Here is a 23,306-nt window from a genome sequence, read left to right on the forward strand (position 1 = left end):
AGGGCTTCCACCTGGCCCCTCCCATAGCCCCGCAACACACTGGCCTTGGTTGTTGCTGGAGTTCACCTGATGCAGTCTCTGAGAGAGTGGGCTGCTCTTGAGTCATGCTGGGGGTATACTTCCAGCTTGGCCTCTCACCAACTATCCATTATTTTCTGTGCTGCTTAAAAAATGGTGTGGAGGATATTTTTCTAGAAAGTGATGGGAGATTTGTGTTGATGGAATTTCTCAGCAGAATGCTTTCTTTCAATTTCAGGTGCACGGGAATATCATGTCCAGTTCTTTAGCAACCAGCCTGAGAGAGCATGGGTGCATGAGAAGCGGGTGCGAGAGTACAAAGGACGTAAGCAGTATGATCAGTTGGTGGCAGAGGCTGCTAAGCAAGCCAACCACTCTGAAAAACAGAAGGTGTGTACAGTCTGAAATGACAACAGTTTATTTTACCAGCGGGGTGAGAGGATCATTGTTGGGACAGATTCAGATTGATGTTGTTTTCCTGTTTATGCCTTGGCAGCCAGTTTTTTTTACAGGGCTTGCAAATTGCTCCATGGCCTTGCTGTCTCAGGGAAGAAGAGCCAGGAATAGTGCCAGCAGCCCTTAAGGCAAAGGAAATAGGAAGACATGGATATGGTGATGGTCAGCCCTGGCTCACCTGGTCTCCAGCCCTACATCAGCTGTGGCTCAACATACATAGTTTGCCATTTGTATTGTATTACATACAAAATACCATTAAAAAATCTACAACATTTGCTGTTTCCTTTAAAGTTAATTTTACTGGTGCTCATTCCATATGTAGCTTTTTAAAAATTAAAAGCCATACGGATGCACCTTCCATCTGTCTGCTTGAGTAATTCCATAATAATTTAATGAAGGCAGTTGTGATTTGGGTATGTCAGGGAGGAGATTTAGCAGAATGGTGTGGGGATGGTTTAAAGGTACAGCCTAGATTCAGCCTTCCCAGACTATTCCTTAAACTTAAGTTTTGAAAACTCATGCTGCCTACTCTATTCAGCAGCAACACTGACTTATAGTTTTATCTAATATATTGATGTGCATATGTTTCCAATCAGGGATATTATCAAAAGTATAGGGAGTTCTGGGTACTTGGGTCAGTCCACTAGTATGAGAGGGGCACAATGGGTATTTTGAGGTCTGAATACTTTAGATGCTTGTAGTGCATTTTGAACATTTCCTTCTAATGTTTCCCACTTCGTGCTATACTCTTAGCACTGACGGATTCAGTCGTAACAAAGAAAACAACAGCAATTAGGCATGCTTTGTAGGTGAAAATGAGTAAATGCAATAACCCTATCTCCTTTATTTTAAAGATTCGGAAACCAAGGCCACAGAGAGAACGTGCACAATGGGATATTGGCATTGCTCATGCTGAGGAAGCACTGAAAATGACTCGAGAAGAGAGGACTGAGCAATATACCTTCATCTATATAGATAAAGAGCCAGAAGAGGCTTTGTCGAAAGCCAAGAGGACTGGTGTGCCGAAGACAGAGGTGAAGAAAACCCGTAGGTCTAAACCATCGCCTAATGCACAGCCAGAACACACCAGTGAGGTGTTGGCCGTGTCCTCTCCATCCAATACTGAAGTCCAGAGGAATAGTCAGAGAAGGCAGTCAAGTGTGGATGAAGAGCCCCCTCCTGTTAAAATAGCATGGAAAACGGCTGCAGCCAGAAAATCCTTGCCAGCATCCATCACCATGCACCAGGGAACTTTGGACCTTCAGAAATGTAATATGTCTCCAGTTGTTAAAATTGAACAAGTGTTTGCTCTACAGAATGCTGCTGGGAATGGAAAGTTCATTGATCAGTTTGTTTACTCTACCAAGGTAACGGCATAAATATTTATTGAAAGGGCATAAATGTGCAATGAATTAAAAGGTTTATTCTTGTCTGCTCACTTTTGTCTCAGAATGTGGTCTTTGCAAGCTTGTGTAAAATATTTGGGTGAATTCTTTAGTCTTAAAATGTTGGGAGTTTCATTATCCCATGCTTGCTAAGCCAGATTTCTGGACTGAAATGTAATGTGAAATCAGGTACCTTTTGTGAGAGTTGTTCAGTTTGAGCTAGCAGGTGATGCCCAGAAAATCAGCAGCTCTTCTTCCACACCCAATTGTAAATGTTAATCAAAATAACATCATCATTGTCATCATCTCTTATACATGTGCAGTATTCTACTGCTATCAGTCCCTGTAAAACACTGCCAGCAGCGCACAAAAACAAAAAACCCCAAAGCAGTATATGCTTGTGGTCTTCAGCAAAACAAGAAGTCTGTGACCCAATCCTTCCTAGTTTCAGAAAATCAAGATAATTTAAATTAATTTTCTGTAATGATATTTAAATTGCTTGTTTACTGTTATATTACAGTCTTAAATCAAACAAGCATTTAGACTGCTTTGGGTTAGCTTGTGTCTTTGCTTTGTAACTAACAAGTAGGTGTTCACAAATTATAGATGATCTTGCTAGTTCGGCAAAGATTGTACTTTTCTCTGACTTCCCTCCTCCCAACTTTGAAAGCAGCAGGATTTTATCCCTGAAATTGTGCTAATTTTGTTTTGTCGGATTAGAAAGTTTATTCACTGCTGTCAAGCTAATAAAGTGAATTTGTTGACTCCTGATGATTAGTTAGAGAGAGATGGCATAGCAATAGATTTTCTTAATTTCATTTCATTTGATTTCATTCGATTTGTGTGAAGGATAGCTCCATTGGTAAAGCTTGTGACTCTTAGTCTAAGGGTCATGGGTTTGAGCCCCATGTTGAGCAAAAAGATTCTTGCATTGCAGGGGGTTGGGCTAGATTACCGTTGTGGTCCCTTCCAGCTCTATGATTCTGCCATTCTGGGACTGCAGGTTGTCATTAGGTGTTGGTAAACAATGGCCCACTTCAGACATCATTAATTCAAATCAGCCAAGCCATGGTTTTAGAGACTGATGAACATGCTAGTATTTTTCTCTTTCACTTGCTTTCCTTCTTTTATCATAGTTTGCCATGGCATCTGAAGTGGCCAAGTATGGTTAGCAACTTGCTTTACATATTATGACTTGCACATTCACTTCAAACCATAATTTTAAACAATGGTTTGGAAGCAAGGTGTTAACTATATGTACCAATTTTGACATCACAGGGAGCTTTGGTTAGGGAAGTGGAGGAGGAACTTGCATGTGAGAGGAAAGGGGAGTGCATGAAGCTATAGTTCATAATTCATCCCTACGTTTGTGACATCTGAACTGGGCCTGTGTGGCAAAGTGGATGTTCACTACATTGCTTAAAAATGTAACATGTTTGGCTCTTGACTTCCTCTGCACAAAGGCATCCGTTGAATATTGGGTGCTAAGAACCGAACCCTGTGTGTGTGTGTGTTTTCCAGAGGAATTTGATTGGCATTGAACATATACTGGAAATAATATATTTGGTCTCTTATTGCAAGGCAGTTATTATGGGCCTAGCTCTCACAAGCAGCAGGTGAGAAAGTAAACTTGTGGGGGTACTCTGCCCAGTCTCCTTTAAAAAAAACAAAACAAAAAGCTCTTCTCACTTCACATCATCACACTTTCTGATGTTTCCTGTTCATACTCCCAGCCTAGCCTCCTAGGATGAATGCTAAAAGTCAGGTCAGGAAAACTGTGAAGTCTGTGAGACGCTTGGCAGCACCAGTAGCATGCATTACCCCCCCCCCCCACACACACACTTAGTTTGTGTGCAGTGCCAGCTTCTGGGACTGAAACTATTCTGAGGATTAGAATCTTGCACAAACTGTCTAGCTGTTGGCTGTTTGAGAAAGCAGAGTTGCTGGACATCCCACTTCCCTCACTATTTTTTTGGAAAAGCCTTGGCATTCTCTACCCTTAGCACAGTTCTGCGGCATATAGGATTATTCTCCCACTTTGGAGGCATTCAGTTTAAATAGAAAGTTTATAACTGAGCAGTTGAAAGTGTTTTTTTTTTCATAGATGCAGCAGTTAACCCAAAGGACTAATTCAGTAGTTACTAACTCGATCTTTTCTATTCATAACAGGGTTTAGGAAACAAACCTGAAATAATCATCAAGGGGCAAGACAAACTCACTTCTGTCTCAAACCAGCGAAATGAAAGAGCCTCCTCACAAAGTGCACCGTCTCCCGAAACATCTTCTGGGTTGGCAAGTAGGTAAAGTTTGCAACTCCTGGGTTATATCCAGTAAATCAAACCACCTCCATTGGGGTAGTCTTCAGAATACAGCAGTCAGAAGTATCACTTTACTATGTAAAACTGGCTAATGCATTATGCAAAGCTTCATTGAAAAATTATTTTGGGGTGGTGGGCTGTGAGGTCGTTATGCTGCAGCAGTTTAAGCAATGCAGGAATTCTCATTTTAGTCATAAACTCTTAAACTTACAGAACACAGAAAACTGACAGAAACATTTTGTTACATCTTTGTCTCTTAGAGACTGATAATCTTACTCAAGACTTCCCCATTTTTACATACACAACATCCCCGTGAGGTAGCAGGGGAATTCATAGGGGGAAGCCATAGTATTATGTTGTACAGTGGTGCCCCGCAAGACGGGAAACTCGCTAGACGAAAGAGTTTTCCGTTTTGGAGGTGCTTCGCAAAACGAATTTCCTATGGGCTTGCTTTGCAAGACAAAAATGTCTTGCGAGTTCCTGCGGGTTTTTTCCCTTCCCCCCCTTTTTCTAAGCCGATAAGCCGCTAAACCGCTAATAGCGCTAATCCGCTAAGCCGTCAATGGGCTTGCTTCGCAAGACGAAAAAACCGCTAGACGAAGAGACTCGTGGAACGGATTCTTTTCGTCTTGCGAGGCACCACTGTAGTTGTTTTGATGTTTTGTTGTGCTTTTAATTCTGTTGGGAGCCGCCCAGAGTGGCTGGGGAAACCCAACCAGATGGGCAGGCTATAAATAAGTTTTTGTTGTTGTTACGACAGCAATGTGTCTTGCAGCATCTTAAATACAAACTGATTTCTGGGTACAGTGGACCCTCCGGATACAAACTTAATTCATCCCAGGAGTCCGTGCACAACCTGAAAAGTCCACAACAAGAGGCGCCGCTTCTGTGCATGCGCACGGCACGATACAGCGCTTCTGCGCACGGTGCGATAGAGCATTTCTGCGCATGGGCGAAGCACACAGAGCATTTCTGTACATGCGTACGTGGCGAAACCTGGAAATATACACTTCCGTGTTTGCCGTATTCGTAACCCAAGGTACCACTGTACTCCAGTCCACAAACACTTATGACATAAATCTGTTAGTCTTTTAAACAATGCTGCAAAACTGTTTGTTTTCCCTGTGAGGTTCGTTAAGTTAAAAGATGCTCAGTGACCCAAGGCACACTTTGAGCTCACACTTCGACTTTATGGGGATTTGAAATTTGGCCTCCCCAGTCCAAATCTAACACACTATCCACCATTCTAGGGGTAGTTAAGGTGATGCTCTTCAGACATTGTTGGACTACAACTCCCATCAACCCCAGACAGCAGGGCCAGGTATGATGGGAGTTGTAGTCCAACAAGATGTGGAGACACCAAGTCAGCTACCCCAGCACTTCATTGCATGATGCTTCTCCTTTTAGGCTCATCTTGCACTCTGGTACTGATTGGTACCATGAATTCCCCACCCCAAACTTCCTAGATGTCATAGCACATTCTGGATCCTAAAACTCTTTCACAGGACGGCAGTTGTGCGTTTAAAATCTCATTTCTTATTTAGTACATTATTTGTAGGAGCAGGTGCAGATTCATATATACTGTATTTTTCGTCCCAAAGGACGCTCCGTCCCATAGGACGCACCTAATTTTGGGGGGGGGAAATAAAGGAAAAAAAATTTCCCTTTATTTCCCCCCCAAAACCAGGTCGGGGAAACCAAAGCAGGTCGGGGAACAGCGGGATGGCGGCGCTGCACCTCCCCGCTGTCCCCCGAGCTTGTGGGGCTAGCCAATGTCTGCCCGGCGCGCGGGGCGCTCTGCTTCAGGGCGCCCTGTGCGCCGGGCGGCAGGCGGCACGCTGCTATCCGCAGCCTAGGGAGCCCTGCGGGAACTCCCGCGGGCTCCCCAGGCTTGCTGATAGCTTCCTGAAGCCTGGAGAGCGAGAGGGGTCGGTGTGCACCAACCCCTCTCGCTCTCCAAGCTTCAGCGAAAGCCTGTATTCACCCCATAGGACGCACAAAGATTTCCCCTTCATTTTTGGAGGGGAAAAAGTGCGTCCTATAGGACGAAAAATATGGTAAATCCCTCTTAGCCATTAATTCTGTCTAGGTTAGCACAATAGAAAATCTACTGTGTTTAATTTGGTCTTGAATTTTAAGTAGTATTTGTGAATTATCTTTAAAAGGCTAGAGTCATACAGTTAGAGGGGTTTACGGATTTTGGTTTAATGTTCCCATTATTATCTTAACACAGGAAAGGAATTTTAGCCAATATCTTGCATTTTCAAAACACATCTCAGAGTTTGATGTAGGCTAATACTACTTGGAAGGCTCTGGGAGCAGTTACAAGGAATTGCCTAATACAGAGGCAGACCAGTGACCTGGTTATCTCTGTAAACTCCAACCCTGACTAGGTCAGAGTTCTTATCCTGTGCACACTCCGGGCCAAAACTTTTAAATGGAAGTATTGGTGATTGAACTTTAGGCCTCATGCATGTGAAACATTTTGTTTGCTGCTACTGGTATGTGTTCCTTTATGTGGGAAGAAATGTTTCTCAATGCCTCTGCATATCCAGCCAGAAGAGGAAATAGTGGTGTACCACATAAACAGATGGACTGATGGGTAAACCAAACATAGGCTGACCTTTTACAAATGGAAAAAAACCTCCAACCTACTCCTACTCAGACTCCAATGTGATCATATGTTTAATGTCATGTCTTAAGCATTTGTCAGTGAAGCACATCAGATCTGAATCTGGTATTTTAGATGAGCTTGAATTTTAGATGAGGTTGAATAAGGCCTTAATCATTTTCAGTATTTTAGATGAGTTTGAATAAGGCCTTAATCATTTTCAGTATTTTAGATGCGTTTGAATAAGGCCTTAATCATTTTCAGTACACTCAACCCAATGCCCTCTTTGAAATGAATGGGAGTTGTGCAGGAGTGCAGTTGTATTCTCACAATGCTTCTAGTCATTTTTACTTGCATTGTGCAAACAAATGATGCTCCCAGTGGATTTTTCTTTAGTTATGTGACACAACTGTGTTTGTTTATTGGGGTGGGGGGAGCCCTTTGGTATATTCGGTGAGGGTCACAGCACCAACAGAATTCTATAGTATTTGAATATCACTCATTTCCAAGATGCTTTATTTTCCCTATTTGTCACCATTCATTGGTCCAGACCTTGGGGTGATCTCTGTCCACTAGGAGGCAGGTTCTTTTAGAAGAAAGACTCTGCGGGGTTTGGACTAAGAGGCTCCTCCCCAGAGCCAGTCTTTCTGCTGCCTCTGCGCCCAATGGCCATGGACCACTGCCTGGTGAATAAGTATGAGGATAATCCACAGGTAAGCACATTCTAAGTTTTCACGTGTCTTTCAAAATGCTTAGAAATGAGGCTCTGCCTGTCTCCTCATATTCATACAGCTGATTCACATGCCATGCTAAGCCATAATTTGTTTTAAACCATGGATTAATCCTGCAGCATAGCCTCCTTTAGATAGTGTGGCTTCTTGTGTTCTGCAAACCTGAATCATAGTTTTTTAAAAAAGAAACACAAGCGTTAAGCCAGAAATAAGCTAAAATTTTGTTTTTCACTTGTTTCTGGCTTAACATTCATGGCATGCTTCAAACAAACAAATCAGAGTTGCATTCACATGACACAAGAAGTTATGCCATGCCTTGTTTTTGTTTCTCGCAGCACCCACAGAAGCAAGCCATGCAGGGCATGCCATGGCAGCCATGCTCACTACTAACCCATGTTTTAAAACAAACTGGCTTATGAAGACACAGAACTTTCTAGAGTATGTGAAGTAATTGATGCATCTGAGCAGGTTCAGGATGCCATTCTTGTGTATCATTGATTGGGGGCCACATGACTTTCAGGCAATTGGTCTTCTAGCATAGCTCCTTCTAGAAATTGGGCACTGACAATAAATCTCTTTTGAGTCTGTCTATTTCAGCCCCTTGATGGGTATCAAAAGTTGTTGCCTGTTAAAGTTTTCCCCAGGATTCTTAAATGTAACTTTTGCTCTCAATGATTTTTAAGCCCTTTTGAGTGAATTGGGGTTTTCATTTGCTGAGCAGCACAGGTTCTTTGATGGCTTTGAGTACCCTAATTGCCCTTATTGATATTGAGCTTGGGTTCCATGTCTTGAATGAACAGCCCCATGCTTGGAGAATGCATAAAAGTTCTTTGCTTCTCATCTTTGACTTACTCTAAAGTGCCCAAAATATTGCACTAGAATATTATATGTTGTACAATGACTAAACCTGGCAGGGCAGGAATTGGGGAAGTTGTGGGTTCCATGTTTTGCTGAACATCGCATCTCACCAGCCACTTCTGATGGCCAACATTCAGGGAAGAGGGAAGTTGTTGTCCAGCAACATATGGAGGCTTTAGGGTTCCATCCCCTTCTTAGATTCAGGCAGAGAGAGGAATAAGATGTTCATTTAAAGACATGCAAAATATTGCCTACATAGGCAAATACTTTGAAAATAAAATTCAGAACATATTTGTGTCCTTGGTGTGGTTGGTAACCTATGACATTGAAGCAAGTTCCTGGTTGATTTTAAAGGTTCTGAACATGAAAAGTCACCCCTTCTTAATACTTTGAATTCTAGACTTCCCCTTTATCTTCATATTAAAGCTGGTCTTTTCCCGAACTCAGGACTCTCCCTGAAGCACTGAGATGTATTGCCTGCAGCCAGAACGCCAGCTGGCAGATTAAAGTCTATGCACTCAAAGAAGAATGTAGAGAAATCAGGACTTTGCTATTGAACGTCATCCCTCATTGAGGAAAGAGAGCAGAGAGAGAGAGAGAGAGAGAGAGAGAGAGAGAGAGACTCCTGTAATGGAAACCATTCTGTTCCCTCAGGTTCTGTAGAAAAGAAGCAACAGAGAAGATCAATACGAACTCGCTCAGAGTCTGAGAAATCCACTGAAGTTGTGCCAAAGAAGAAGATCAAAAAGGAGCAGGTTGGCTTCCTCCATGTAGAGAGTTAAAATATACTGTATACATACTTTCTGTGGCTTAATATTGATGCCTTTTTATTTCTACCTACCCACCTGCCCCTCTATATCCCCCATTGGGTTTGCTTTTGGACTTCCCCTCCTGAGATCCTCTCCCTCAGTAAATATTGCTGTTAACTGATATCCCTTTTCAGCATCAATCACACTTTGGATAAATGGGAACACAGTGACATCTTCATGAGCTGATACGTTTACTTTGGCTGTTTCTGTTACAAGCATAGTGATTTTATGTTTCAGTGTTTTCTCTGGAAATGCTACCAGCTTCTTTCTTGTCTTACCCTTGGTTTAGCTGCTGGTTTGTACTGAGGTTTTAGTTTGTTTTCAAAGAAAAGCTAGATGGATTTGTTTGGTTACTCTTGAAAATTTACTATTAGCATAATCATTATTTAAAGGCTATAGCCTTTTATCTTAGCAGAAGGGGAAGAGCATCATGATGGGTTGATTTCCTTTTGTCCTTTAAGTAGAACCAACATGTACAGGGCATTCCTTTTTAAGGATACTGCTTTTGAAACTAGCCAGTTGTAAGTGAAGAGGAATAGGCAAGTTGCATACTACCCATGCGATATATGGATTTTGCAGGTTTCAAGAAGGTTATTGTCACTGTTTCAACTGTTTCAGTATGCTCCCATTTTAAATTTAAGGGCAACCCACCTTGAACCATATACACTATGTAATAAAGATTCTCTAACACGATTATTGCAAGGGCCAAGTAATGTTGGGGGGGGGACATTTCTTGCAATTACAATTCTAATAAACTTTAAGCGTGTTGCACATGATTTCTTGGTTAGCTGAAAGTCTTGAAAATACATCATCACCGTTCTATTTAAATATCCACTCTGTTGCTGCCCTGTTCAACATTTCTCTTGTTGGATTTCCAAAATGGTGGAAGTTAAAGGACTATGACTTCAGTGCAATATTTTTAATTAACCATGGTACAAGAACCACATGCCATTGTTCCCCAAGTAGTCTTGCTTGCTTTATACTATGTAGCTAATTAAGACAACATAGTATATTGTACTCATGTTTTTCAGGAAGAGCATATGGCCAGCAAAACTTAATGGTCAGAGATGCACTGTAATGCATAAGCTTGGATGTGATATATGTTGAGAAAGGCGTCCTGATACCTTAGGATTCTGCAACCATATTTGTTTCCCAGGGTCGAGCTTTGTTGCAGTGAATTTCCAAATTTTTTCTGCATCCTTTCGGTTTTAAAATTATAACTGGAATTTTAATTACAAATGAGAGATGCAATGTTAATTCTGTTGCAGTGAGTGGTAGTGAAATACAAGTGATTGTTTAGATTTTATATTTGTATTATCAATTGTATCCTATACAAATCCTTCTATTGTATGTTTTTATCCATTGTACAACGAAATAAAATATTTTTAAAAAATTATAGAATAATCCTTAATAAATATCTATGAGACGTGTTTCTTACATGCACATATAACCAACCTGTGTAGATTTATTTATTTATTTATTTATTTATTTATTTATTTAAAGTGGCAATTTTAAGCCTAAAAGCAAGATCTTAGCAAAAGCAGCTGCTTGCAACTACCAAATTCACAACTTGGGTGTACTCTGGAAGAAAGCTTGCCTTCCAATGTAGGATCCAAGACACTGATCCTTGAGGCCATGAAGTGCTTTCACAAGGTCGCCAGCTTGCCTGCCCAAGCACTGTGCTGATGTTGCTGTATAGAGGCCTGCAATGCCTCCTGCTCCGCTCTGCCTTTGCAGCACTCTATACAGAGGAGCAGCCCATGGCCTCAGAAGCTCAAGTGTTTGCTGAGTGGAAGTGCCTTTTTTAAAAAAATGGGGCCGTAAGTTAAGCGTCACATGGAACTAGAGTGTCCTGTTTCTCTTTATTTTTCTTGGCCATTGTAGGGGTTTTCTGTAGCCCAAGGAGTGGCTGCTAAACCCCCTCTCCTGATTCCTGGACCAAAGATAAAGCCATTCCATCACTAAGTACACAAAGTGAATGATTTGAAGTAAACACAGTTCAGGGGAGGCGCCTCATCACCCAGTTCAGAGAAGGCAGCGTCACTTATCTCCATAAGAGGTGGATCAGAAACGACTTGCTGGGGTGGGGTGGGGGTGGAGATGGCAACATGAGTTTCCCTTTTGCTAATTGCTTGCATTGAAGTTTCATTTCCTCTGTTATACTAGGGAACAGGAAATTCCTCTATTAATTGCTTGTTTTCCTGTCCAAACAGGTGGAAACAGTCCCGCAGACAACACTGAAGACTGGATTACAGAAAGGTGAGTAGTGCTGCTTATAACCCAAAACTTGGTATACAGCCTATATCATTTTTACTCATCTATGCCTTCCATGTTGTGTATGTAAGTAATCCATGTAGGCATTGTAGTCCCACATCTAACAACCACCTGCCTAACCACCTCTTGCATATTTCAATGTGCACATCTGAATGGAGTGTAGGACTGTACTTCATTGCCTCAAGTCGTCCTTGTCCCCCTTTTCCATGCTACTTTATAGATTATTGGAGCGCTTACTAGGGAAATAGGACTGGGATTCACAGACTTTGCCCTGGTCTGAAGTCATTGCTTGCCAGAATAAGAGTTTGCTTGACAACTGGCTCATTCACCTACTGCCCAGTGGTAGCCAGATCAAATAAAAAGGGAATGAACCAGGTCCCTGAGCATAGGGACAACAGCATGCTTTTAAAGTTCTTTTTAAAAGCTTGCAAAAAGCAGAGACACTCCTTCTTAATCTCTTGCATTAACAGTTAATGCAGTGAACATAAGATCCCACCTGGATAAGACCAGAAGCCCATCTAAAATTCCCACGGCAACTGATATTCAGAGACATCCTACCTCTGATGTTGGAGGTAATATTTATTTATTATTTAAAGAATTTTTAACATGCTGTTCAGCCGAAAAAGGCTTCTAGAGTGGCCAAAACATAGGAGTTGCCGATCTTTCAGCAGATCCCATAGAGAGGTCCCCTCTCTCTCTCTCTCTCTCTCTCTCTCTCTCGTGCCTTATGGGATGGCTGTGGATAGATGACAGTTGAGGGAAGAGCCTGATGGATCTGGTCTCTCAGCAGAGTAGATGGATAGGCCCTGCGGTCCTGTCTCTCCTTCTGCTAGATCAATCAGGTCTGGTAGCATTGGATCTGTTGCACTGACCTACAAGAGCTAGGGAAAGTTTGGCAGGCAGGCAGGGATCAAAAGAACTAAATCAAATCAAAAGAGCTTTGTTGCTGGTTCCATGAGCCTCAGAAGCCTTTGGGCTTGTGTTTCTCAAACACTCATCTTGCATGTCACATGGAAAGCTGATTTGGTGCGGAGGTCTTGTTTCAGAGGAATGGGGTGGGTGCGAGAGTTTTTAAAAATTCTTTAGGCTTTCTTAAGTAGTGTGATGGATTTTAGCCTTTGTCACTGGTGGCAAGGCAGGGACAAGACTTATTATTTCCAGCTCCTCTGTCCCCAATAACTGTCATTGAAATAGTTATGACCTTGGTCTTCTCTATCACACTACGTATGAACAAAAGGATGTCAATTCAATATAAGCTGGAAAATGTGTGTGGTGATAATTGCTTCTGGTGCAGCCTTTTGTGTATAAGAGCAGACAATTTGCAGAAAGTGTAAAAAGTATCCTTGCCAGGGTGGCTCACTGTGACAGCTATAGGTCTGTTCCAACATTTCCCTGGCCCCTCTGAGAGAGGTTCGGAGGGTGGTGAGAAGGCAAAATACTTCTTTCTGTTGTCTCCCTCCCCACCATTTAAGGAATGCTCTCTCCTGGCAAGGGCCTCTGATGCCAACATGAACATCCTTTCAGTGCCAGGTTAAGATGCCTGTCTTCTCCAAGCATTTGAGGGAATGTGATTACCACTCTTACTGCTGTTTCTGTGCAAATATTATTTGGAGGGGAGGATGGTATTATTTTATTCTTAAATTTGATGATGCACTTAAAAAAAATCATGCAAGTCATTGAGACATTTTGTACTAGGTGACAAATAATCATTATAATAACAGCAATATGCCATTGATATGTGTAAACTGCCCCAAAGCCTACTGAAGAATAGGGTAAAAAAATCTATAAATAACACTATTCAACCCCCCTTTCTTGCTGCCTTTTTAAGCATGCTTTGAATTTTAGTTTTGTGGGGTTTAGCTTTGTAGGGTTGAGCATCATTGCCTCTTCCCTGACCTTTACGTACTGTATAGCATTCAACATCAGTTGTTTTTATTACTGTTTTAGTGCTTACACTGTAAGCAGCCTTGAAAATATTTCATATTTAAAGACAGGTTATGGATGAATGAAATAAACACTATACAAAGCACCCTCACCCCCTGCTACTCCCTTCTTCTCCATGGTGCCTCCCAGATGTTGTGGATTCCCTACTCTCATCCAGTCCAACCAGCATGACCAGTGGTCAGGAATGAGGGGAGATGTAGTCCTGCAGAGCACCCTGGGGGCTACCTCTGATCTATGGGTTGGAGTGACAATCTTTCAAAGAATTGGAGTTATCTTAGTGGACTAGTTGCAATTTTTAAAGCTTTTAAACTAAGTGTCTTGTCAGTTCCATCTCTGCATGTGTCTACCCAGCCCCTTAGTTTCTCCTTCAGTGTTTAATACATTTAAGAGATCTTTTAAGATTAATTCCAGTATGTTGTATTCAAGGTGCCAGTGAGATTTCAGATTCTTGTAAGCCTCTAAAAAAAAGGAGTCGTGCCTCAACAGATGTAGAACTGACTAGCTCAGCATACAGAGATACATCTGACTCTGATTCGAGAGGTCTTAATGATCCACAGGTACATGTTTTGTATTTCTTGATGTGCTTTGAAATGGGCAAATAACTGGTGATAGTGAACTGTGCATAATTTCTCCTTGATTAGTCAGAGCATTTTACATTGAAAATGGAAAATGTAGGGAGTAGATTGGTGTTATGGACAGAGTTGCATATTTCAAAGATTCAGAATACATCCTAGCTACAACAACAACAACAACAACAACAATAATAATAATAATTTTTTTTTATATCCCGCCCTCCCCAGCCGAAGCCGGGCTCAGGGCGGCTAACAATAATCAAATAATCAAACAATCAAATAATCACACACTCTAAAAATATTTCATTATAAAAATTAATTAAAATCAAATTAATGGCAACCGATTAAGCAAAATTCTGTGCAGGTTGCCAGAGGAGGGAGTCAGGCTGCGCCCTGACCAAAGGCCTGGTGGAACAACTCTGTCTTGCAGGACCTGCGGAAAGATGTCAGGTCCCGTAGGGCCCTAGTCTCTTGTGACAGAGCGTTCCACCAGATTGGAGCCGCAGCCAAGAAGGCCCTGGCTCTAGTTGAGGCCAGCCTAACCTCTCTGAGGCCTGGGAGCTTGAGGATGTTATTATTTGCAGACCGTAGGTTTCTCTGTGGGGCATACCAGGAGAGGCGGTCCCGTAGGTACGAGGGTCCTAGGCCGTATAGGGCTTTAAAGGTTAAAACCAGCACCTTAAACCTGATCCTGTACTCCACCGGGAGCCAGTGCAGCTGGTATAGTACCGGATGAATGTGATCTCGCAGCGAAGACCCCATAAGGAGTCTCGCCGCGGCATTCTGCACCCGCTGGAGTTTCTAGGTCAGTCTCAAGGGCAGCCCCACGTAGAGCGAGTTACAATAATCCAGTCTGGAGGTGACCGTCGCATGGATCACGGTGGCTAGGTCAGGGCGAGAGAGATAAGGGGCCAACTGCTTAGCTTGGCGGAGATGAAAAAATGCCGCCTTTGTTATAGCTGTAATCTGCGCCTCCATAGAGAGGGAGGTATCGAAGATTAACTTACTCAGAATCTCAGCTACTGCTCCTTTCCTCCCTCTCTCTTAATTCATTTAGCAAGGTCCTATGGTTGTGAAAATACTCAGTTTTGCTCCTTTTGCTTCCTCCAACTGGCAGACTAAATTATTGAAAATAAGATGCTAAGTTCCATACCACACAATTCAGCTTTTCTTATTTCAGATTTTGGTGCAGTCCCCCCCCCCCCCAAGGCTGTGAGGTTTTCCTCATTTACACATTGTATTGATACGAATTTGGAAATGGCAGAACATACTATAGAGTTGATCTAAAATAAGAGAGAAGATTTCATAGAAAATTTCAATGTCTATCATATTATTATGGTTTTCTCTTTCAATCAGTGGCATTTATCTTTTGTAGCATTCCTTTTAAAAAGTTGGCAATATAAATGGCTGTGGGCTTTTTCTTTTAGGGTAGCTTTGGAAAACAGTCAGACAGCCCTTCAGCTGCAGCAGATGCTGATGCTTCTGATGTACAATCCGTGGACTCAAGTTTATCAAGAAGAGGTTCTGGGACAAGTAAGAGAGACACAATATGTCAGGTAAATAAAAAGTGTGGCAGGGTCAAGGCTGCAATCCTATACATGCACTCATAGGAGCAAGAGTAAGTGAGACTTACTTCAGAGTAAAAATGCACAGGATTGAGCTGCACTGCTTTCAGCTAAAACCTTTTGGACAACACAAGGTCAGCACCATGCTAGGTAAAGGTAAAGGGACCCTTGACCATTAGGTCCAGTCGTGACCGACTCTGGGGTTTGCGGCGCACATCTCGCTTTATTGGCCGAGGGAGCCGGCATACAGCTTCCGGGTCATGTGGCCAGCATGACTAAGCCGCTTCTGCCCAACCAGAGCAGCGCACGGAAACGCCTACATGATGTTTAAATCCCAGCATGGACTTGAAAGCTATTTAGCTGATTCAAGCCTTCGTTAAGAAATACAGTGGTACCTCGGGTTAAGTACTTAATTCGTTCCGGAGGTCCGTTCTTAACCTGAAACTGTTCTTAACCTGAAGCACCACTTCAGCTAATGGGGCCTCCCGCTGCCTCTGTGCCACCAGAGCACGATTTTTGTTCTCATCCTGAAGCAAAGTTCTTAATCCGAGGTACTATTTCTGGGTTAGCGGAGTCTGCAACCTGAAGCAAATGTAACCTGAAGCGTATGTAACCCGAGGTACCACTGTACTTCTCAACCTTGTTACATACCTTTGACTGCATTTCCCATAATATACCTCCAGCTAATTTTCTCTGCATTTGTACCTCTGGCAAAATTAAGGATTAGCCTTGCTTCTGATACTATGTAACTCTGAGTGCCCAGGATAAGTTCTTTCCTGCTTTTTTCGCTTGCAAATTAAGCAGAAAGTGGCTACTTTGCATTAGTGCTGGCCAAATTGCAACTGAATCACAGCTGTTCAGTGCATAATGAATTCCCATTTATTTTAGACCTTTATAGATCCAGAAAGCTTGAGGGCACTGACTCTGAAATTCCACATTATTGATATTATTATCGTAATCATCTTCCACATCCTTTTTAGGGGGGAAACATTTAGTTGTTATAACCATATGCTGAAACAAAAATTAAGCAACCATAACAATTTTTAACAGAATGGAAACAGGTCAAAATGCTCACCTCATTGAAAAATCCAGGTACTCTGCTAATGATAAAAAGTAGCTGTTGTTATAACAGTGATAAAAACACCTTAACAATCTAAAGCAATTCCCACTTGCATGTCATCAGATTGTCCTCTGAATCAATGAGAGACTATAAAATACCCCACCTTTCCTGCAAGGAGCTCAAGGTGACACATGTGGTTCTCCTCTTTCTCTCTTTATTCTCTGTGAGCCTGAGAAGCAGCAACTGGCCAGGGTCACCCAGTGAGCTCTAGGGTTGAGTGGTGATTCAAATTTGAATCTTCCAGGTCTCCCAAGTCCAACACTGGTTGTCTTGAGGGAGGCTGGCAAATTCCAAGAGGCAAGCACAATAGGCATCTTTGGGAACAGCAACCGCAGGATACAATATAATGTGAACACAGTAAGATTCTAAGTTTCCTTGATCCTGGTAGTTGTATCTTAGACAGAGACAAAACTATCCTTTAAATGCTCTGTCCAAAGGTCACTAGGGGTTGCACCTATTACAACGTATAATACAGATTTGTGATAGTTTTCAAGCACATGCCTACATGTGCCCTCTCAGAACTAAGTGTCCTACTGAGTTCAATGATGCTTACTCCCAGGTAAGTGAGTATAGGCTTGCAGCCTCAAAGTCATGAACTGGGAGAATAACCTCTGATAGGTCATATCTAGAGTAGGGATGTTTGAGAAATTTAGTTTTTGTGAATTTGGATGCAAACTGATACACATTTCCTGCACTAATAGGTGGATTGGAATAGAATTAGCCTTCAAATTTAGCACTTCTTTGAATTTTGTGATATGTTCTTTGCTCAAAAAAGGTGTTAAAATGTGTTAAAAATATGTATCTTAGAATAAAATGTTTAGAATGATGTATATTTTAAAATAAATATAAATATGCATTTTCCTGTGGATTCTAAACAGGACTTACAAATGAACACATGCAGGATAGACATGGTCTGGACTGTCCCACCCACCCCTCATTTAGAATACAATCAGGTGCTGAGAAGTGGGGGCAGTGAGAAGAGATGAAGAAGAAATGAAGAAGACTGTAGTGGATTCAGTGCACTGAAAGGAAAATATGGGGAGTGAATGGCAGTAGAAGGGGTAGAAATATTAGGCAAGACTCCAGGACTAAGCAGGTTATGGCAGGGTGTCAAGGGATTCGCCTATAAACCTAATATATCTCAGATTGGTAATGGTCTTAGCCAGTTACTACTTTTTAGAAGACTTGACATTTAGAAAACATGATATTGCAACCTTACCTGAAGGGCCCTGGGCATAATCTGCAAAGCAGCAGACTTGAATCAAACAGAACTGGGTTGAAGACCAGAATCCTCACATTACATTGACATTGACGGCTACCCTAGTAATCAGTATTTAAAGACCATTTTAATGGTGAACTTCAAGGGATCAAATTACTTTAGTTTAGTAATCCTTACAATAGTCCTATAAGGCTGGTTAGCATTATTTTAGTTAGTATTGTGGCAGCCCATCAGAGGTTGATGGGCTGCAAAACAGCTCATATGCTGACATTCCATCTGATAGGAGGCATTTGAAGTTGTGCAAATTTTATAAAGTGGAAAGTGTGGCCTCTAGAAATAGGAGGGAATGTAAGGATTGGAAAAAAGATTCAAACTTAACTGAGGTAATGACATCTGCACTGCATATGTAGCAGCATCACAGGGGTTTAACCAGCTAAGTTCTACTCACAGTAGACCCACTGAACCTAAAGTCCTGTCCTAATTCCAGTGAGTTTACTCTGAGTAAAGCTAGCGTTGGCTACAGCCCTCAGTGTTGGACTCTGCATTGGGTCAGTCTGGAAGAATTCCCAGCCACTGACTCTGTACTCAAGTAGAAACCATACTTCACCTTATAAATGTTTGTTAAAAGAGTGAAGAAAATATTGGTTTGATCACATTCACCCAATGATAGGAGTAGAGCTGAAGCAGAGTAGTGTTACCAGGTTCTTGACATCATTACTGCTCTGGAGTCTGCCATTTGTCCTTGGGCAAAGTACCCAGGGTCACCAACGGTGTCACAAGGATCTGTGAGGGTTCCCCTCTGCCTTGGTGTGCTCCTCATGTCTTGCAAGCTCCTGACCGTGGGGCTGCCTTATTCCAGCAATGCAGGACTAGTTTTTTTCAAATGCAGGGCCTTGAAATGGGCTTACTCTGCTCCCTGTTTCTGGTGGCCCCAACAGTTGGTCTTCAAGCCTCCTCCCATCTGGCTAGCCCAGCCACTTCATCTGAAGAATCTTGGTCACACCAGCCCAGTACTTTTCAACCAGTGCTTCTTGACATACCAAAAAAATATGACCTGTAGAAGAGTCCTGTGCTAGACAGTGATGGAACCTTGCAGGGTTGTGTGGTGTCCCCCTCTTTTAGCTTTAGCTCTGATTGCTTACATTGAATATTTAAAACCTCTGGTCGTTATGATCACATATTCATTATTTTCTCTTAAGATTTGTGAAAGTTCTGGTGAATCTCTGGTGTCCTGTGAAGGAGAATGCTGCAGGGTCTTCCATACAGAATGCCTAGGATTGAGCTCACAGCCTGATGGGAAGTTCATCTGCCTGGAGTGCAAAAATGGTAAATGAGGGAATGACTTCCACCTTGTGAATTCTCCTGGTAGGAGTTCTGGAGGCTCTTGTTCAGCTTGGCTGTTGTGTTCCTGTCCTAGAGGGTTCACTAGCAAATATATTGGCTTCGTGTGTGTGTGTGTGTGTGTGTGTGTGTGTGTGTGTGTGAGAGAGAAAGCACATTAAACTATTCAGGTTTCCCAGCCTGGATCTTGCTCTGTGGCACTATCTTGGCTAATTTGCTCCTTGTTTTCTAGCCACCGTCCATTTACTCAGCTTCCCCCCTTGCCACCCACTTTCTATTCATACTGAGTAACTGGGGGAAATCGCCTTGATGGTCAGCTTTCTCAGCCTCAGAAAGCTGGCAGGAATATACAGTTGTCTTTCTTTCCCGTCCACTCTGTCTGAAGAAGTCTACAGAGACCTAGGGCAGCTACTACCTGTCATGGCTGCTTTGTTTTATATTCTCAGAATGTTTTACCCTAGGCTGGTCCTCTTTATTTCTCTTTTCTAAAGGACAGCATACGTGCTTTTCCTGCAAGCTGCCTGGCAAAGACGTGAAACGCTGCTCTGTCAATGCCTGTGGCAAATTTTATCACGAGGTCTGCATCCGCAAGTTTGCTACGGCTGTTTTTGAGTCCCGAGGATTCCGTTGCCCCCAACACTGCTGTACTGCCTGCTCCATGGAGAAGGACATTCATAAAGCGAGCAAAGGTAAGATTTTTACTTGTTGTCTTTGGAGAAGAGCAGGAAACTGCAGACTCTCTGATGTGTTGCAGCAGCAACCCCAAGGCGCTTAGACTGCTGCAGTTACCACTCAGCCTGTTTAGCTTGACCCTGGAAATAGGAAGAGCAGCATCAGGGATATTCTTCATAGCTGCCATTAAGGCAACCTGATAACGCTGGCCCAGGTATCCTGATACAAGGCTTTCCTGTGGTCATTGAATTCCCTTGGAGAATTTGCTGTTTTATTCTTCCATGGCACAAGGGCAGCCTGGTGTATCATACCTTGACGTTCATGCTAATTATATAAAAATCTTTTATATAATTAAAAAATGGTGTTGGTGGCCTTGAATTGAGGCTACCAATTCCTGTAGTTGGCTTGTGATGGAGGAACCCATTGCCAAGATCTGAAAGTGGATCAGCACATATTAGTCATACTCATTAACTTCAGTGGGTCTGTTTTGAGTAAAACTTAGTTGAGTACCACACAAAGCCACTTAGCAGCATATTTGTTTCACTGGTGAAATGTTTTCTTGTTGTGTAACAAGTTTTCACTATCCCAGCTGTTGTGTTGGATTCTTGTGCTACATTCAAACACCCGTCCACCAGTGTAAGACTCCTTGCACTAGTGGATGGAGAATGTTTGATGCAGCTTAAAATATCTGTATGTTTTCCTGCTCGTGCACCAGACATCCCGGTATGCTGAGCTAGTCTCATATTGTTATCATATCAGCAAGAAACTCAGCCAGGCACTTAATACGGGTGGCCATATTTCTGTTCTGGTTCTATCCAAGGAGTGAGAAGTAGTTACTGTATTAACCTGTCTTGATGGCCTCTGGCTGTTTTTCATTGCTGTTGGCAGTGAACAAGAGAAGCCAAATATTAGGCCTGCCATCAACAAGTATAGCAGAGCTTGTTTCATTTTATTTTCAGTTACTTAACAGAATTTGCAGAGACCTTTTGGTACAGCAGACATAAAACCTGTACAGTAGGATGTGAAAAGAAGTGACGTTATATTTTGCTTGGTTATTGATATCTTTTTTGTAAAACAATCTGTGTACCCTGTGCGTGCAGAAAAGTGGAGCTGTCACTTAAAGAAGAAGGGATAGCTGGAGGATTGCTCAATTGGGTTGAGGTACAGAAACACACCTGCCTAACAAACATCCATTAGCGTTCCTAGCAGCCTTTATTGAATTAGGCCTGAGTTAGCTAGAATACATTTGAGATAAGCTATAGAGCAGGCCACCAGGCCATCTTGGCCAAGCCATGACCCCAACCCTACACATGTCATCAGGTGTGGGACAGGAGAAGGCACAACTGCACCAAAGGGGGTTTGCACGCACTGTTAATCAGCAGCACCTGCACAGCCCTTTGCAGGAGATGATCACCTGATTGCCAGGATTTGGTAAGTGCCACACGGCTGTGTAAGTCCCAGCAGTCAGCTGATTGTCTGTGTGCCCACCTGTCATACTTTACATTGGGGAGGGGGGCATAGAGATAAGGATCCAGCCCATCAGCCAGGTTCTGTTCCTCACCCTTGTTGTAGAGCATATGAATTCTCAGCCACAAAAAGGCACATCAGATAGGGACTCTCAAGACTTTGGTGTACTGAGGCTCTTTTAGGTTGAAAGGGGGGATCTCAGCCTCATCAAGATTAGTCAAAGCAAAGAAAAGGTTGACTCTTCTGCTAATGGCCTTCACTCTTGCAGCGGTGGAGCCATGTGGACAGAAAGGGTCTTTACCGTGCTTTTGATGTGCAGGTGAAAGAGAGATTCTTTGGGAAATACTGGTAGTATTCACTGCTCCCTGTGTTGACAACCCAGCCATCTAGTTTTTCTAGATGTGGGAGAGGGGAAGGCCAGATTCAGGGCACGAAAGCCTCACTTTGCAGGGGGGTGTGTGTGTGTGTGTGTGTGTGTGTGTAAGTAAATCTACTCTGATTCTGAGTTTGCAGCAGGTGTTTCAAGCTGTCTTCATAGACATGAGCACTAAAAATGTCTTTATTTATTTATGGAAGCTGAGGTTCTTGGGAACCTGACCTCTGAGCATGATATGATGTGCTAGATCTTTTCTGCACTCCTATGGAATAATCCCAATATGAATTTGGCTGTGCCCATTTACGACTCATGTTAGGATTATCCAAAACAGGTTCTCCCCAGGGTGTGGGTGGAGTTGCACCCCTAGGGATGCAAAATGTCATTGCTTTTTGAAAACTGTTACATCATTATTAGGTATATCAAATGAAAATCAAAACTTCGTTGCAGACTTTGAAGTCTGTAGCCATGTTCTAAACATACTGTCCTATGGTCCATTTTATATTAAACAGGTCGCATGGTGAGATGTTTGAGATGCCCCATTGCCTATCACTCGGGAGATGGCTGTATTGCTGCAGGAAGTTTGTTTGTGTCATCCCACATTCTCATCTGTAGTAACCATTCCAAAAGGAGCAATCACTCTTCATCAGCTGTAAATGTAGGCTTTTGTTTCGTTTGTGCAAGAGGTGAGCTCTGTTTTTTTGTCTTCCTCTGTTTATATCTTTGGTGTTCAGTCCTTGATTTTGTTAAAAACTGAACTGTGAACCCCCACTCCCACCCCTTCTGCTCTGGGGGAATTATTTTTGTTCTCAAGTTTCCTCCTTGGCTATTGGATGTAGCATATTAATTTTCTACAGGCTTTTAGCTGCTAGTGCCCATTCTTAGACACGTTAGGAAGGATACCAAGGTGGTGCCTTCTGCTTCCAGGTGGGGTGGGGGGAGCCTGTGGCAAAGTCCCTGATGCCAGTGGCTGGAATTCTAATACTGACTTTTTCAGTCACTTTTGGCAGCCATGAATGTGTTCAGTTCATCATGTAAATCAAAACTGATCCTGCAGGTGGGTGGGTTATTCATAGATTAGAAAAAGGTCCCTTTTCAACCATGAAATACTTTTAAATATGAGTTAGAGGAAACACCACTTTTTAAGCTAAATATAAGTAGGAAGAGACTTCTGTTCTCTAATTCTAGTAGTTCTGAATCCTCCTTTACAAATTTTACTAATTTAAAGCATGGAGACTAGAATTGCATACACTTTGCTGGGAGTAAACATGGCTAGGACTGTACAGTAAATTCTTTGTCATTTACTTGTTTTAGTCAATGATAACCCAGCAAGATTATCTGTATAGATGTAAAATGAGCTTATGTATAGTGCATTGTAGTATACCAGCAATGTGGTAGTAAATTTCACATGAGCAGTTATGGAAGTCAGTTCTAGGAAGAGGGAATAACTGAGCTGTGACTCTTAAATTGTATTCAGTGGATACAGGCAGTGATTTAGACTAGAACAGGCTTCCTCAGCCTCGGCCCTTCAGATGTTTTGAGACTACAATTCCCATCATCCCTGACCACTGGT

The 23,306-nt window shown here is 42.4% G+C and overlaps 1 protein-coding gene across 5 annotated transcripts in view; it reads left to right on the forward strand.

The window, feature by feature from the left end:
* Nucleotides 1–23,306, forward strand: part of NSD3 (nuclear receptor binding SET domain protein 3) — an 85,547-nt gene that overhangs the window by 26,222 nt on the left and 36,019 nt on the right. For 4 of the 5 annotated variants that reach the window (XM_081843853.1, XM_081843854.1, XM_081843855.1 and 1 more), the window contains exons 5-14: nt 257–408; nt 1,329–1,841; nt 4,029–4,155; nt 9,032–9,132; nt 11,400–11,445; nt 13,831–13,961; nt 15,404–15,532; nt 19,080–19,206; nt 19,713–19,910; nt 22,246–22,419. In XM_081843853.1, coding sequence (XP_081699979.1) covers nt 257–408; nt 1,329–1,841; nt 4,029–4,155; nt 9,032–9,132; nt 11,400–11,445; nt 13,831–13,961; nt 15,404–15,532; nt 19,080–19,206; nt 19,713–19,910; nt 22,246–22,419 — 1,698 coding nt within the window. The remainder of the gene's footprint in view (nt 1–256; nt 409–1,328; nt 1,842–4,028; nt 4,156–9,031; nt 9,133–11,399; nt 11,446–13,830; nt 13,962–15,403; nt 15,533–19,079; nt 19,207–19,712; nt 19,911–22,245; nt 22,420–23,306) is intronic. The other variant, XM_081843856.1, reaches the window with a different exon arrangement.

This window comes from Podarcis erhardii (assembly GCF_964252035.2).
Source record: "Podarcis erhardii genome assembly, chromosome: 16".
NCBI lineage: Eukaryota > Metazoa > Chordata > Lepidosauria > Squamata > Lacertidae > Podarcis > Podarcis erhardii.